At 40.5% G+C, this 16,528-nt stretch overlaps 3 protein-coding genes across 6 annotated transcripts in view; 2 read left to right on the top strand and 1 right to left on the bottom strand.

Moving 5' to 3' along the window:
- The window catches only part of CCDC152 (coiled-coil domain containing 152), a 41,405-nt gene extending 38,952 nt beyond the window's left edge, over positions 1–2,453 (top strand). The window contains exon 9 of the mRNA XM_025179682.3: positions 379–2,453. Coding sequence (XP_025035467.3) covers positions 379–501 — 123 coding nt within the window. The 3' untranslated portion in view covers positions 502–2,453. The remainder of the gene's footprint in view (positions 1–378) is intronic.
- On the bottom strand, positions 623–10,814 carry SELENOP (selenoprotein P). The gene is made up of 6 exons (XM_089779407.1): positions 10,747–10,814; positions 10,264–10,346; positions 9,109–9,324; positions 5,545–5,757; positions 3,607–3,724; positions 623–2,452 (listed from the first exon to the last, which is right to left on the bottom strand). Exons 3-6 carry the CDS (start codon positions 9,309–9,311, stop codon positions 2,096–2,098), a joined length of 891 nt encoding a protein of 296 aa, XP_089635533.1. The 5' UTR covers positions 9,312–9,324; positions 10,264–10,346; positions 10,747–10,814; the 3' UTR covers positions 623–2,095.
- A 22-nt stretch (positions 10,815–10,836) lies between these two features.
- The window catches only part of ZBTB35 (zinc finger and BTB domain containing 35), a 61,733-nt gene continuing 56,041 nt past the window's right edge, over positions 10,837–16,528 (top strand). For all 4 annotated transcript variants that reach the window (XM_089779401.1, XM_075932488.2, XM_075932490.2 and 1 more), the window contains exon 1: positions 10,837–11,232. The gene's annotated coding sequence lies outside the window, so the exon portion shown is untranslated. The remainder of the gene's footprint in view (positions 11,233–16,528) is intronic.

Here is a 16,528-nt window from a genome sequence, read left to right as displayed (position 1 = left end):
TGGAAAACTATGAGGCTATCACAGTTACCATGGTCTCCTTCTTGCACCACTTTATGGAGTTTGGGGGATAGGGCTGAGGCAAAACATTTAGGCACGTGTCAGCAAAACATTTAGGCACGTGCTTAACTTTACCTTGAATAGTCCTATTAACATCAAAGGCAGTATTGTGTGCTTACAGTTAAACATCTGCACGTGCTTTTATAGATTAGGGTCATTAGGCTGACAAAGGAGATTTTGTGAGAATTATCTTTGTAAAATTATGTTCTCAGCATTATCCTTAGAATAACTGTCATTAGTAACGCATGTTGTGTGGATTCACCCATGCTGTATTTCAGTTCTAATCTTTAATTACCAAAATATTTCCTTATATTTCCATAGAAACTTCAGCATCTCCAAGAGGAAAAGAACAAAGAAATTGAAATTCTCCGTAACACTATTAGAGATTTAGAGCAACGTCTCAGCAATGCCCCAAATTCCCTCCTCAAACGGAGGCGATTTTGAGTAGAAATTTGAACATGCTCTACTGAAATGCTTTCTTGACTTAATACATTATAATATATTTTTCAGTTGTAATAGAACAAGCTATGTATTTGGAAAGTGAAAACAAAATATAAGGCAACTCTGGAATGCCATCTGTTTTTATTGAAAATTCCTTTTTCAAATGTACCATACATCTATATTCTTCTTGTATTCAGTACTGCTTTCTTGCTTATTAGCATTCACCATAAAAGGATTCAGGTTTTGTAGGAGACATAATTTCCCTACAAAACCATCATTTATATGGCATGTGCTTCCAAAGCATTCACCTCTATCCTTTTCTTACTTACATAATCCTTCAAATTAGATACTACATTGTTTTCAGTTTCGTTAAGATAGTCAAATTGTAAGAATGTTAACTACATCAAGAGAGACATTATACAAGTTTCATTAGTAAGTCACATTAATAATCAATATATGTGCCTACATTCAACCCTGGCATAAATAGGTGCAATTCAGTCAGAGTTGTGTCTGCTTATACCAGGACTGAATTCGATCCACAGCCTTATATCACGACTTGCTTCCACATCAAGATCTACTAACACTGCCCTCTGTGCCTATGCAGAATCCTGTTTTCATTAGTGCTCCACAAAGGCACAAGGGTCCTTCCTAATGGATCCTGATACAAGACCTGGTTTTAAAACTATTAGAATATCAAACAGCACAGAAGCTATTACTTTTGAACAACTCAATTTTTGGGATATAGTTTGCAGCTGAAATAAAACATTGTTATGGCAAGTTGCTCTTGAATAAACTTTTCATATATATCAAAAACAAAATGATTGGGTCACATCTGTAGCTCCTTTTTGAGTCGAGAAAAAATAAACTTTTTAATATTTTCCTGTTCTTCAGAAATAAAACATGATTAGAATGTCTTTTCTGGCTTTCTTCTATTCTTGGTTGCTAAACATCAAACAGAAGCCCCTAGGTTATAGTTTATGCGTCTGTCTTCACTAATGCAAACAGAATATTAGGAGAGAAACAAGAAAGACAAATTAACCAAATACTGTAGACACCTTTCAACTGGCATGGACAAAACAAACTACAATTTAGGTAATTTTACTTTAAAATGAAAACAACCCTCTATTAATGGGATTGTAACACACATCAAATTGTTTACAGTGTTATATTTTAATTTCTCTATGCTTCTCAATTTCCTGTCAAGGATATTAATTTGAAAATTTGAAGCTTGCTTTGACGAGTTATATTACAATTAAATGTATTCAAATTGAAGGGCTCTTTCCTGATGTTAAAATGTTTAGTTTGTTTCTCATGCTCAGTTTCCTGCTTTTGGTTCTCACTGTCAGGTGTCAGATATTTCACGCTCACCTGCTGCTGGTGGATGTCAAGCAGCTGTGGGCAGACGTCACTGTCAAGATTCAGTGATGTTCTCTGCTAACAGCTGGCCATGTCACCTGCAGGTAGATGGAAGATCTCCCCGACAATGTCAGGTGGCTGCATTTCCTGATTCTTCAAACAACAGGTGACGTCAGTGTCAACATCAGCTATTAGAAGTTGATTGTGACACTTTCTGCCAGTTTCAGGTTAACTGATTTTTTCAGCTGGCAGTTCCTTTTTTACAAGGCCTCTTAACCTGGGTAGGACCCTTCTCTACTTCTCTTTGAGGGGCAGTTTCTACATTTTGTTGGTTATCTTTCTGACCCTGTCTATTACGACCCACAACCCTGTTATTACGTTGACTGCTCTGAGGGGATTGATGTCTTGTGGCTGCAGCAGAATCATTTTGACTCTGATCTTCTGAAAGCTGGTCCCCTTCATGGTGTTGGTGCCTGTGTTGATGTCTGTGTTGATTGTGGTGATGTGAATGGTGATAGTGTGGCTTCGGAGCTTCTTCAGACAGCTTTTTGTCTGTTGTCTGATTTATGTTTTTGCAAATATCTTCAACAACTGGGGTCTGGAAAATACAAGTTCACACAATGGAAATGCACACATCTAAAATGAGCAGAATTAGTTTTTAAATCTCGATTAACTAATAGCATTAATACATTCAGTGAAAGTAAAGGCTTAATCAAATGAGACATAAAATAGTGTCATTGCAAAGGTTTTTGTGTTCAACTTATCCTTTTTAAAAATGTTTCTGAAAACCATGGCTGTATCACAAATAAATTAAGGGCTAGATTTTGTAGGAAATAACGTGACTACAAATGGAAAACATGCCATGCAACTCCCAGCACTCCAAGGAGTGCTGTTACTATGCAAAAGATCACATCAGTTGTTGTTCCCCAATGCAAAAGGGGAGCTGTGGAGAAATTGTGTCTGAGTGATTTCTTTGAGGGACAGTGTTTGCCAATGTATTTTGAAGCATGGCTCTGCTGATATGACAAAAGCATGGATCACTGACAATTTAGAGGGAATATCTTCTCTTGGTATTCAAAAAAATGTAGTCATGCTATCATCCTTTTCATGATCTTATATTTCCTGTGATGTCCACAAAATCCCAGTGCATTATTTGTAAATATGTATCAACCAAGCAAGGAGGAAATTAAAAGTATTAACAAGCAAGGAAAGAATCAGTAGGAATCTTTCTACTAAGTTCAATGAGCACTGGACTAGGGCCTTAATTTAGAACTGTAGGAAGCTAAATAAAATACTGGCTAATCAGAGTATTTGCATGAAGTGTTGTCATAGCTAGGGATGTTAATGGGTAAGCAGTTAAACAATTACCTGGTAAGCATCACCTTTAACAGAAGATGATTACCAGGTAACAGTTAACTGGCACCTGTTAACAGCTCCCCGCTCATAGCCCAGCCATGAGTCAAGCTCTGCTCCAGCCCTATCAGATCCCCCTCCCCCTGCCTACATGGGAGTTGCCGGCTCCCAGCCAGCACGGACTGGGAGCTGGAAGTGTCCACATGGGGGCCAGCAGGAGCAGCCCTAGCATTTTGAAAAATATGTGACATATTGCTTAATAAATGAGGCATCATAAAAGGGCCCAGGATGGTAAACAATGACATTTGGGATTAATCAGGTAGAAATAATTCCTTTAAAGATTAGTCAATCTCATTTTCCACTGACATTATATATATATAAATAAAATAAGGAAAGTACCATAAAAGAACAATTTCCACACGTGTATTCACAGTATGCAATCTTAATCGAGTCTTCCACATATGGGAAAGTCAGGAAGCTATAAGGCAGACCAAGATGATACACCAGACGGCCACACCTAATAAGAGAAGGAAATTTACAGTAAGGATGTTAAAATGCAGATAATCAGCTAATTGACTAGTTGATGGAATTTCTATCAACTACTCAATTAGTCAGTTGGGGGGTGCTCGCTACCCCCGCTGTGGCTCTGCAGTTTAAATGTAGTAGAAGCTAGACAGCTCTTACTACATTTAAAAAGAAAAGGTGCAGCACCTGGGACAAGGGACAAGGCACAAGCCAGGAATCAGCTGATTCCCAGTTCGCGTCTAGTCTCCTTCCTTGCCTCTGCCTCTGCCTCCCCTGCCTCCCACCCCATGGAGACAGTGGTGGGGGAACCAGCTTTTAAACTGGATATTCCTTCCAAAGGTTCCTGTTCCCCTCCCCCCTTGCTCCCTCTGATAGAAACCCAAAAAAACTATTATTATTATTATTATTTGTCCTGCCCAGGAACCTTAATTATGGACCAGGAACCCATTTAATGAGGCACTGTGCAAATATAGAACTGACAGATGCTCCAAGTTCCCAGACGTTTACAATCTAAATATCTATAATGTGCAGTTTCTCATATTACAAAGGTAAATTCAATTTACAAAAGAACTTTTCCATACACCCAGCTCTGCTTGAATAAAGACTATGGGCCAAGTCCTAGGAGTGCTCTTAACAGCAGCACAAAAGCAGTTGTAAATCTGCATATTGATACGAGGGGGTGGCGAAGATAACAGTAGCTGAAACACCATGCACACGTTTCTCTCCAGGAGAAAGATCATTGCAGCTAGTCCTCACAATTTCCCTGAAAAAGGGACTGTGGACAAGCTAGGGGTGTAGTTGATGCATCCATGCACTGCTCTAGATGAAAGCTCCATATGTGGACAGGAGCAGTGAGTTACAGCTGCTTCTTGTCTCCATGTCACATGGCACAGACAGCATAATCAGTGGGCTGAGATTTAGTTCCTCAAACCTAGGATGTTTTCACATTAGGAAAATATGTTTATTGGACTTTGCTGTATGCTCCAGGATTTGGCTGTAGATAAGGATATCAGCCTATGTTACTGTTAACTCATTTACATAGTTGTTTCTTTTTCAAAGAACGCTATTTTAAGCTGCGACAAAAAATTTTCTACTCAATAAACCTGCAAATGTCTAAATGGATTAAGCCCTTCTTTTCCTCATAAAACAGCCTTATAGGCTCAGTTTAAATATGATAAATAAATGTTGTGTAAATCAGACTCAGATATCATAGTATTATATGAATATTAAAAATAAGGAAGTGTGATTGGAATCCTAGATCTAAATTCTGCTCTCAGTTACAACTGTTGTAAATCCAAAGTAACTGTTATGGGGAAAAAATGAAGCTATTCCAGTCTTAGACTGATTTTAAATAACTGCAACATTTGGTCCATATTAGTTATTCTCTAAGGGTATGTCTAAACAATGCGGCTATTTCAGAATACCAGAGGTAGCCCGAAAAATAGCTACTCTGCATCTTTTAAACAAACCTGTTATTTCAAAATATTTTCAGAAATAATGGGAGCGCTATTTCGGCATCCCTGTAACCCTCGTTCCACGAGAGTTAAGGGATGTTTTGAAATAGCACATTATTTTGAAATTTGGCACTGTGTAGATGCACCAAATTTTGAAATAAGCTATTTCCAAATACAATTGAAATAAGATACGCAATGTGCATAGCGCAAATTATGTATCTTATTTCGAATTTAGGGTATGTCTACACAACAGCATTATTTCGGAATAACAAGCAAATGAGATTCATTCTGTTGGATTACAATATACAACAGTGTAAATTAATAGAAATCATTTTTAATTTCTCCTTTATATACAGACCTGTCATAGATAAGAAAATCATCTTTGTTTCCATTTAAGGTAGTCCAGATATCAGGTTGTTTCTCATCCTGCTGGAATACAGTAATATTCTCTGATACTTTCTCCTTCAGTGTGTGAATTTTATGTTGAGAATTGATTCCTTGATGATTAACCACGATATACGAGATATTGACCAATCCTTCACCCTCTAACTTCACTCTCAGGTCTTCCAATCTGATGGAGATTTTAAAAGAAAAAGACCATTAGTCAGGCAAGAATCATCTTTTTTTCTTCAACAATTAAAAGTATGCTTTTAAAATAGACATTTTATTTTAAGGATCAATGATTTGCCTTGATTTATCTGAGATCTAATAACTGTAATCCTTCTATTGGTGTCATTGATTTTAATGGCCATGATTTAAATGAATGCTATTCCAATTCCTTTGTTTTTTATTATTGATATATATTTAGATATTTAATATAATCTGTGTATTTGAGTGATAATTGATTTTGGACTGACTACCAGTTTTACGTCTGAGTGCATGTATAGTCCAAATAGCACCTCACTATAGATGGTCAGGAAGGGGTACCTACAACAAAGAGCTCCTCACTCTCCAACTTATTTGGATGACATAACAGCTACTAAAAAAAGTCAGAAAAAGGATATGGTAGCCATTAGCACAAAGAGGGAAACAGAACTCATGCAGTATAAAGTTATGTTACTAATGATCTTCTTCAAGAATTACATGATAAGCAAATTCTTTTCCCTAAAATCGATGTTCCATACTTTCATATCTTGCTGGAATGAATGTGCAGCTTTTCTTAAATGTATTTGCTCTGTAAACTGAATGAATGTATTATTAACTACAATAAAACTAAAGTTCTTTATTATCCTAACAGCTTGAAATCCCATGGCCCAATGTCAAATTTGCTTTTCTAGGGTAAAAGTCTACTCCATTGAAATTAGTGTCAAAACTCTCATTAAGTTAAACTGATCCAGAATCCCATCCCTACTGTTTCAAAAGCAATTCTTGAAAAGCTCATAAGGACCATTGTAATATTAGAACTACGCGGCCTATAGAAAGGGTTTAAAGGAGTCAAGCTGTGAAGCCAGCTCTGCCAGTTTTCAACTCAAAGTGATTTCATAGCTGCAATATGAATCCAAGTTATGAGCAGGGGAGCAACTGCTGTTTGATTCCACTCAAAAGAACTGTCCAACTGTTCCTGTTATTATTATGGGGGGGTTGTGTTCTGGTAGTAGCAACAGACCCAGATCCATTGTGCTAGTTCCTGCCTAAGCATGCAAAAAGACAGGCTCTGGAATCCCTGGCCTATCTTCTACAAGTGGACCCTTATCCATCCCATGAATGCTTTCAAGGACAGCTTACCTTTGTTGATGGCAAAAAGAGTGAAACCTATAAAGATCTCTCTATTTCAGGTAGTTTTTTATATATGTGAGAAATATGATTTTACTTAGCTTCATTATCTCTATCAAATTAATAACCAAGAAGACAGAATGAGTGGCAGTTTGAAAGAATTAGTGAATCTTAGATCAGCCCTGTATTTTCTCTTTTATCAACTCAAGAAAAATTCTGTATTTTAACTAGCTGTTTCCTATGAAATTCAAAGCTGCCTACGTGCAACCCTGATTTCCAGCAATGAAGGGCCTGAGCCTGGGGGTAAATGATGGCTATGCAAGGAACAAGGTACTAGAGAATCAAGCCCACCAATGATTGTCTTAATTGGCCAAGGGAAGGGTGTGCCCGTAAGTGGGTGAATCCATCCACACATTGCAAATGAAATGGAGAGAGCTGAATGTTAGGCTAGAATTTGCAAAGGAGCCTGAAGGAGTAAGCATCTTTGAAAGCCCCATTCCACGAGACTCAACTTAAGCTTCATTCTGGTTTCAGATCAATCTTTCTTTTCTCTTAGGGTACGTCTACACTTGAGCCCTAGTTCGAGCTAGGGATGCAAATGTAGCCAACTGAAATTGCTAATGAAGCGGGGATTTAAATATCCCGTGCTTCATTAGCATAATCTCGCCATGCGTTATTCCGCTCACCAGCTGATTCGAACCAGGAAGTGGGCTCTGGGACACATTAGTTCGAATCAAACCCCTTGGTTTGAACTAACATTACTCCCAGAGAGCACTTCCTGGTTCGAATTAGCTGGCGAGCGGAATAACACACAAGTGAGATTATGCTAATGAAGTGCAGGATATTTAAATCCCTGTTTCATTAGCAATTTTGGTCAGCTACATTTGCATCTCTAGTTCGAACTGGGAGCAAAGTGTAGACATACCCTCAGGGACCGGTTTTTCAATGAGAGCAGAATTAAGGCCTTACAGGGTAGCCCTCTGCTAGCTTCCAAATGTATCACCATTTTCTTTTGTATTAGTTTGTTTACCACTACTAGGGTAAACTCTTGGTTATGAGTAAAGCTTGGGGGACTATCGGATCAGACCCTAAATCACATTTTAGCGGGACTAGTACAGTTCTGGAAGAACTGTTTCTGCTGGGCTTGCTAGGGTTCATTTTAATTTGTATGGCCTAAGATCTTAAAAGTCTATTTTTGAGTTTTTACAAAGATATAGTTATTATTTATAGGGGTGTAATTGGAAGATGGCAAGGCTTTTAAATGGTTGTTTTATCTACCAACGAATAGTGAGTCAGTGATTAAAGAATCTGAGTTACCGGCACGAATTTGTCCACCTAGGAACCCGACTGAGCCAATGAAATTGCACCTGACACTAGCAATGTAAAATCCCAATTAATTGGTTTAAACAGTTAAACATATTGTTTAACTATTAAACAATATGTTTAACCAGTTAATCAATTAAAAGGGCAGTGGGCTGAAGGAGGTGGTAGTGGGCTGCAGGGAGCCCAGGACTGCAAGACTGGAGCAGCCCCCTGCCTGTGGCAGTCGGGAAGCTACTCCAGCCTCCATCAGTGAACTGATTAACTAATTAAACATTCACCTCCCTACCTGTCACAGTAGGGTGTAAGTGACTATTTGAACAGTCGACTATCCGATAAGCCTAGGCGGAGCAGGAGCTGGTTCCTGGGGGGGGGGGGGAGGGGGGCTAGCTTAAAAGTAGGTAGGTTTTTACTACATTGAAAATGCAGAGGTGCTGGATCCCAAATCTCTCTGCATTTTCAATGTAGTAAATGCTGGGCAGCTCTTACTACATTTAAAATGCAGAGGCGCAGTGGTCTGGGACCTGGAGTGAACCAGGACTGCTCAGTCCCAGCTCATGCCATGTCTAGGACCTACCCACGCTGCAGCTCTGCAGTTTAAAGGTAATAGGAGCCCTGTGCACCCAGCTCCTACTACATTTAAACTACAGAGCCGCAGCAGGGGTAGCCTTATCGACTAATCATGAAGTCAATACAAATTTATCAACTACATGATTAGTCAGATACCCGCTTCTTAACATCCTTAGTAGCCAGTGAAGAAGCCATAGGTGTGTGACCATAGCTATATATAATATAAAAACTTTGCATATGTGTAGAAACTAAATAGTTCAGTTTTAAAAACTGCTCTCTCCCATTTTCAGATATTCTTGGAAGAGAGATATGTCCTTACCTGGAAGCCTGAAGCAGGCACAAGTATCAGCTGGCTTGGAGGAGTGCCACCACTGTCACTGAGCCCCTAGAATTCAGCATTGGACTGTGTTCCCCGATTTTCCATTCTGGGGGTTCCTTACAACGGGCACTTGAACCCTGGCTCTCTGTCCCTCCTCCTGGGAGGAGACAGAGAACCAGGGCCAGTCCCAGCCCTCCCCACATGGCTGGGCTTCAGCTGCAAATGAGAAAACAAAAGAAATGAGATATAGGCACATAGCAATTCCAGCTGCTGAAATTCTCAAAACAAAACCAGCAGGCCATTAACTGGGGCTCACACAGGAAGTAAGCTCAGAATTTGGCCCACTATGTTTATTGGCAATATTCCTTTGATTTCAGGGAAAGCACTAACATAGTGGACAAACTTGCTATTTTCTTAATTGAAAACAGGACAATCTAAGTATTCCGACCAGCTGGATAATCTCTTATTTCAGTGAGACAAACTGAGTCGTTCCCTACGCCTACCAAACTGCAATTCTAATGATTGCAAAAATGACTCCAATTCTGCTGCTTTTAACTTCTTTGTGCATAGACGTCAATGGTGTTGTTCCAGTTTACTCCGGGCGGAGATCTGGTTCATAGGCGTATATGTTGGCCCATGGTAAATACTATATAAACTGGGAGCAGAATAAAAGAATCCAGGATTTTTAGAAGACTCTTTTTCATATTTGGATTTTAGCTAGTAAAAGCTCTAAATAATGCAGACACAAGAGACCACTGAGACAGAAATGAAAAATCCAGAGTTTCAGGATTCCCTAAATCTCACAAAATGTCCTGCATGCACCCAGAGCATTTTATACTTGTGACTATCATAAAACATGAGAAATATTGTAACAATCTCTTTTTCTTCCAGTGATACAGTAACATAAGACTCTGGCTTATTGTATTTATAAACCATACATTATAAAAGAAAGAAACTGAAAAACTCCTTTTCGCCTCCCAAGATGCAGGATTACATTGGTATCCCATTGCCCCATTCATAACAAAATCTGATCAATCACTTAGTTGTGCTCTGTAATGTAACATACATAATACATGAAACAAGGATAAATAATATGCATTTCCATCAATCCCAGAGAATTCCAATGCAAGGAAAGTTTTGTATTACCAAACTCACACAGACAAAACTGCTGCAAATCAGCCTTATTGTCAGACTTCGTATTCTCTAACTCTTCTTTCCTCCAATTCTGTGGAAGCAAGCTGGTAAAATAATATAGTGATGAAATGATAGAACAATTGACTTCACTGGAGCCAAAATTTCACTCTGGGTCTCTGCACACACTTGGAGAACTACATTTCTTTTATATTTCTCTCTTGCAGAAATTTACAAAACTTTAAGAAATTCCATGATTTTTGTTCCATGACTTCAGCATTTTGCAGAGTTGGCTCACAAAGCCCAACAACAGCTTGCCAAGCCCAAGAGACTGGAAATAAGTTTTGTTATGAATTACACTTTCTTCTATATTTCGATGTTTTTAAATGCATTTGAGTTGGTTTCAAATGGAAACTTCTAGCTCCCCGATCAAACTCAATAACCAAAGAAACAAACACTTTGCAAAACCAGAAATCACAACAGCATTTATAGCAAAACAACACTTACCCCTTTCCTTGGCTGCTCTGCTTATCTCTGTTTTGCAGAAGTAAACAGCCTCAACAGCTGCTGCTCTCTGGTATTTATACTTGCCTTGTTTATCTAACTTCTCAGATGTGGTTCAAAGTTCAGGGAATTCATTGAGAACGACCTTGCAAGCAAAGCAAAGCCTTTTAGCTAAAGCAGCCAAAATGCTTCTTAATAACTCACTGAAAGTAGCAATCATTTATCATTTATCATTCAACAGAGAGGTATTTTTATAAAAACATGAATCTCAGGTTATGTAGTTTGCCAACCACCCCAGTGATCTGGAGGCAGTGGTACAGTCAGAGAAGGAGGATGGGCTTGAAAGCCACACTCTTTCCCTAACAGACCCCAGACTATGGAAAATTTATATACATATTTGCTAAGTCAGCAAAATTTGCTCTCATATCCTTTAGTTCTTATTTGTCCTAGAGTCAACTGTGGTGTACCCTCTCTTGTATGTGTAAAAAGGTAAGTTCCTTGTGAACAAGTGTTGTCATTTGCATCAGCTTGCTTTTTAAATTGTTTGTACATATAGACATTCTGTGTTGCTTTACCATTTACTCCTGTTGAAGGGGAAGGGCCAGAACCTCAGCTGATAAAAATTGGTGTAGTCCCACTGAAGCCAGTGGAACTACAGTGATTTACAATATTTTATTCTATATATATCCTTGTACTGCCCTTATCACTTTAGTATCTGAACACCTTCTTGTAGTACAATGTGACTAACATCTGTGTCATATGGCTCTTTCTCTCATCTTCTCCTCAGAGAAAGAGTTGGATGTACAGCGGAGCATTTTGTTTTGATAGAGTACTGAGACTGTTTTTTTAAATATTCACACTGTTCTGTACCTATGGAGGGAAGCCAAGGCCAAACAAATGGGCCTTGAACTTAGAATGGAAGGTGGTGAAGTTTGTGATGGTCCTTAGTTTCTAGGGGAGCTCATTCCACAACCATGGAAAGGCTCCAAGAAAAGCTGTTTCTTGCATAACTTAACTTTACACTTTCTATAGAAAGTTCCATTGTGCCAGAAGAGCAGGTGTATTGACCATGGTCCTTATCACTGAGCTTTTGGTTTTGTCAACATGCTCAAGTTTAAAGCTCTGCCACAGCACTGCTTTAATACAGCAGTGTGATCATGGCAAGAGCTCTCTCCCAGTGACTTAGAGGTGAGTAGCTAGCAGTGCTGGGAGTCTGTTTACATTGATGCTTTACAGCACTGTAACTTGCTGCGCTCAGGGGGTTACTTTTTCACACCCCTGAGCCAGAGAGTTATAGCACAGTAACCTGCCAGTATTGACAAGCCCTTAGACTCTTTTACATATCATGGACCTAGCCCCTTGAGCATGTTAAAGGTAAGAACTTGAGACCTTCAACTTGACTTGATATTCCCTGGGAAACCAAGGTATCAAGGGGAAGACAGGTCCAGTGTGCTCCTAGTAGCTTGTGTTGCTGAGGAGATGTTCTGCAGCGTTCTGCAGGGAGATGACCCCACATACCTTTGATGATATATCACTTGGTTGTTAATCCTAGAGACAGTATATTCACTGAGCTGAATACTCCATCAAACCTTCTTACCTAGGAGGGGTGTTGTGTGGTTTAATTAGTGTTTGTAAAGCCCTTTGAAATTCTTGGATGAAAAGCAATATAGAAGTTCAATAGTAGTGTTAATAATAGGCGCACGACTGGTCTGTCAGTTGGATAAATGAGCACAACAGATGCAGAAAGCAGTTCCAGCTAATATTTTTCCACTGGAAGGCGGTAGGGAGGGGGGTTAGATTAACTTATTTTTCATTACCCCACAAAGCTGGGCAGGGGGCTGCCCCCCATATCTTCCAAGAACCCTCCTTCCTGCAGCCATGTGGCCTTTGGGAAAAAAACTGCAGGGAGGAACTAGTCATAGACTGATATGCCATTTGCCATTATCACTCTATGTGCTGGTGCCATACCCTACCATGCTTCCACCTTGTCTATGTGGACTGTAACGTTTCTGGGGCAAGGACTCTCCCTCCTTGTGTTTGGACAGTGCCTAGCATATAGGACCCCATTCTCAGTTGGCCTGTAGGCACTATTGTAATAAACATCAGGAATAATAAATGAGCAAATACCCTGTGTGGAATTTGTATTTATTCAGCTGATACATTTCCAGGAAACTTGACTAGTTACTAGTGATTACACACAGATTGAGACACCAGAAGTACAAAGGCCAACTTTCCACATCCATCACTATTTCATTTACCAAGAAAGAAAAGTGGTGGTATTGGTTTGGAGGTGTTTGACATGAGGCCTATATACATTGCCATTGAGCATCTGGTGATCAGCAACTGTACTATGGGGATGAATACAGAGTCTAGATGTGTTAGTCTTAGAACTGTAAATTTACGATTCAGTTGTGACCACGAAGATGGCTTAGAACAAAAAGGTACAGTGGCTTGTCATTAAAAAGGCATCATCTGCCAACTGTTACAATGAAGTGTTATTTGAGATATTAACTATTCTCCCTGTTCTAATAAATAACTCTGGATATTACACAGTTTCTGATGGCAGACTTCTTTGTATTTGTGACAAAATGTTAAAATGCAAGATTCAGCAGTGTTTACAGCTACTGTCACAGCCATCTTGCTTTAAAGTGTTCACTCTTTCTGTCTAAACTGCAGTGACCATTACTTCACCTTCCCATGATGGGTTGTTAAGCTGACCTAAACCCCCATGTAGGTATCGCTCACCTAGCTGCCGCCTCTGAAGGTGTTTGGATTTACAACTATATCTTGTGTTTGGATTTACTACAACTATAGAAAAATTGTTCTGTCCTCATAGCAAATGTCTACCCTACAGTAGTATATAGAGTGGCCAACAGACTTCCCTGAGCCTGGGCAAAGCGGGGGAGGGGAGTTCCCGAGCTGGCCCTTCAGTGCCACCTGAGTCTCTGGCAGCAATTTAAAGGGCCTTTGGCTGCTTCTACTACTCCTGTAGCAGCAGTGGTGACCAGGATCCCTATACCCTTTAAAGATGTTTCCTTTTCCCCCTCTGTGTAGCTGCAGTGTGTTGATGTAGCACTTCTATAGGTTGAACCTCTCTAGTCCGGCACTCTCTGGTCCAGCACATGCGCTGTCTGGCATGATTTTAGTTAACTAGCCGACCACTTATCACGGTTGTGGCCAAATTTCCCATGGTCCCCTAAAGTTTGTTTACAGCCACCAGTCCTGGCTGTCAGTGTTCTGTGCTGTTATTTAGCTCTAATTTACTCCTAAGTGTCTTCTAAGAGCCCAGTAAGCAGTGAAAGTGTTGGTAATGCTGCTAGATAATACTGACTTTCCATGGTTTGGTAAATTCTCTGCTTGGCACAGGACAGGTCCTGAAGGTGCAAGACTAGAGAGATTCAACTTGTATTGTAGATATATCTTGAGTCAAGAGAAAAACCACTTGCAATACAACCTGACAGGGAATTCCAAGAAAAACGTGTGGGAAGGACTAGACAAACCAAGTTGTACAAAATAAGCATTAACTAGAAGCTTTGCCAAATGTTCAGTCTGAACCGAAACTCTTTTTTAGTAAGAAACAGTTGGATATAAAGCCTCTACTAGTAAACAAAATTACACAACCCCTTAACTCTCTATTTAAAAAAAATGTCCTGGCAGGACAACAGAGTGATGTCATCACGTCACTCTATGTCCTGCCTCAACCCTCCCTTGTGGCCTCGCCCCAGGAGCTCTGACCAAGTGATCATCCAGGGAGGGAGGAAGCAGCTCCATTCCCCGGTGTCCCCTGGAGCAGCATCCATCTGCCTCTGGCCCCCGCCTTAGCCTGTGCAGCCTACATGCCTGCTGCACTGCTTTGCTCTGTGTGGCCCGGTCCAAGCCACAGCACTTGGCAGGTGCCCTGCAGGTCTCCCTGCGAGTGAGTGACTCCTGCATGTGCCAGTGACCCAGCACCAGGCCTCTGGCTCAGGCATGCTCTCCCAGGCCTGTCACAAGCTGGGCAGGTCTTCTTGGCCATTCCACACAGCTGGCCATTTGGGGATTGTCGCAACTTGGTTCAGTGATGTGATGGGAGCCCCCAGGGGTTAAAGCCGACTACACAGTCAAAACGACTGGATGATGGTGAAACAAATGTTTTTTTATTAAACAGAATGGTTCTTTTATCAAAAATCAAGTGTCTTTTAAATGAATTTTAAAACAAGGAATTATCTAGTGCTTTTACAGGAGGGGAAAACTGAACCAAACTGCACATTACAAACTTTGTGATTATAATTCAATTATATTAAATCACTATCTCTAATTTGCTTAAGGCAGCACAGCATGCAAGCAAAAAATACAAAAACAAAGCCAATATAATGATAATAAAAACTCAGTCCACAGCCAGCCCCTCTATGGTTATTTTAGGCAGCTGGTGGAGTTAGTTATTAATCTACCTCTACAACTTAACAATTCCTAGGTTTCTATTTCTAACACTTATACTTGGCCTAAATACAACACCACTACACAACACAAGATTATACAATTTATGCAGTGTGGTTAATAGAACTCAGTTACACTCTACAGAATTACACAGTGAAATTAACATGATTCAAATATTAACTAAACCAATAACTAATATATTAAAGCAATACTTACAAATCCAGCAATGATAACAACATAAAGACACACTAGAAATTGGAGCATGCTCAGGACTCGCACACCCCTATCTTTGACTCAAAGGGTGGGGAGGCAGCCTCAGGGTGATCAATCCTTCAGCCGGGCAAAAAAGACATGTGCCCTCAACACTCGGAACCTCCTCGAACAAAGGGGTCGAGGGTCTTTTATAACATAACCTGATATCCGGTACCTTATTAGGGTCTGTTCCCTGGCCGGGTCTGATAGGCTGGCAATGAGGTAATGTGCAATATTGCTCTATAGGATTTTTCATGATGCCCACCTGATGGCCCCGTGGAAAGTGCCGGGTGCGGGCATGGTCAGTGTGCATGGCAGTTGCATCATATCTCCCTTTGCCTACCTCCCTACCTTCAAGGACCGGTCAAGAGAGTCTTATTTATCTCTTGCAGCTGTGCTCTATCTTTTCATGCTCACCTCCCTGTTCTATGATGCCTACAAGGTTAAATTCCATTCACAGAAAGCTGCATTGTGCACTTACAAGTTATGCTTTCTCAGAGTGTGTCAGCGGCCTATATTTTCTGTGAGGGGCCTTTGTGTGGCAGAATGAGCAATGCGCGTGCGAGGCCGTGGTCAAAAGGACCTGCTCTGCAACTGGGATGGCATGGTTACACGGTTGTGGCTGCTTCCCTGGCTCTCCAGAAAGGCTGCTCTTGGCTCCCTGGGCTCGCCACAGAGCAAAGCTGTCCCAACAGGCCCATTCAGAAAGGCTGGGCTGCGAGCGGGCTGTGTCCTGCTGCAATGGCAGGGGTTGTGCTGCCCAGCCTGATGGTGCTCTTGGGCAGAGGGGCACACAGCTCAACAAAGTTGTGGCAGGGGGCAGAATGTGTGTAGGGAGGGAGGACGGGGGATAGGGTATATTTGGGGATGGGTGGTGTGGTTAGGGTTGCCAGGTGTCCGATTTTGAACAGAACAGTCCAGTATTTGAGCTTTCTGTTCAGGAAACAAATTGAGAAAATATAAATGAGAACATATAAATGTCCAGTATTTTCTAAATAAGATGTAATGTAGATTGTGATGTCATGTCAAGTGTGTCCGGTATTTTTGTTGAAACAATCTGGCAACCCTAGGGCTACGTCTACACTGGCATCCCTTCCGGAAAAGAGATGCTAATGTA

Source organism: Pelodiscus sinensis, chromosome 6, assembly GCF_052426305.1.
Source record: "Pelodiscus sinensis isolate ZL-2025 chromosome 6, ASM5242630v1, whole genome shotgun sequence".
Classification (NCBI taxonomy): domain Eukaryota; kingdom Metazoa; phylum Chordata; order Testudines; family Trionychidae; genus Pelodiscus; species Pelodiscus sinensis.
Note: the sequence above shows the minus strand (reverse complement) of the source record. Positions and strands in the feature narration are given on the sequence as shown.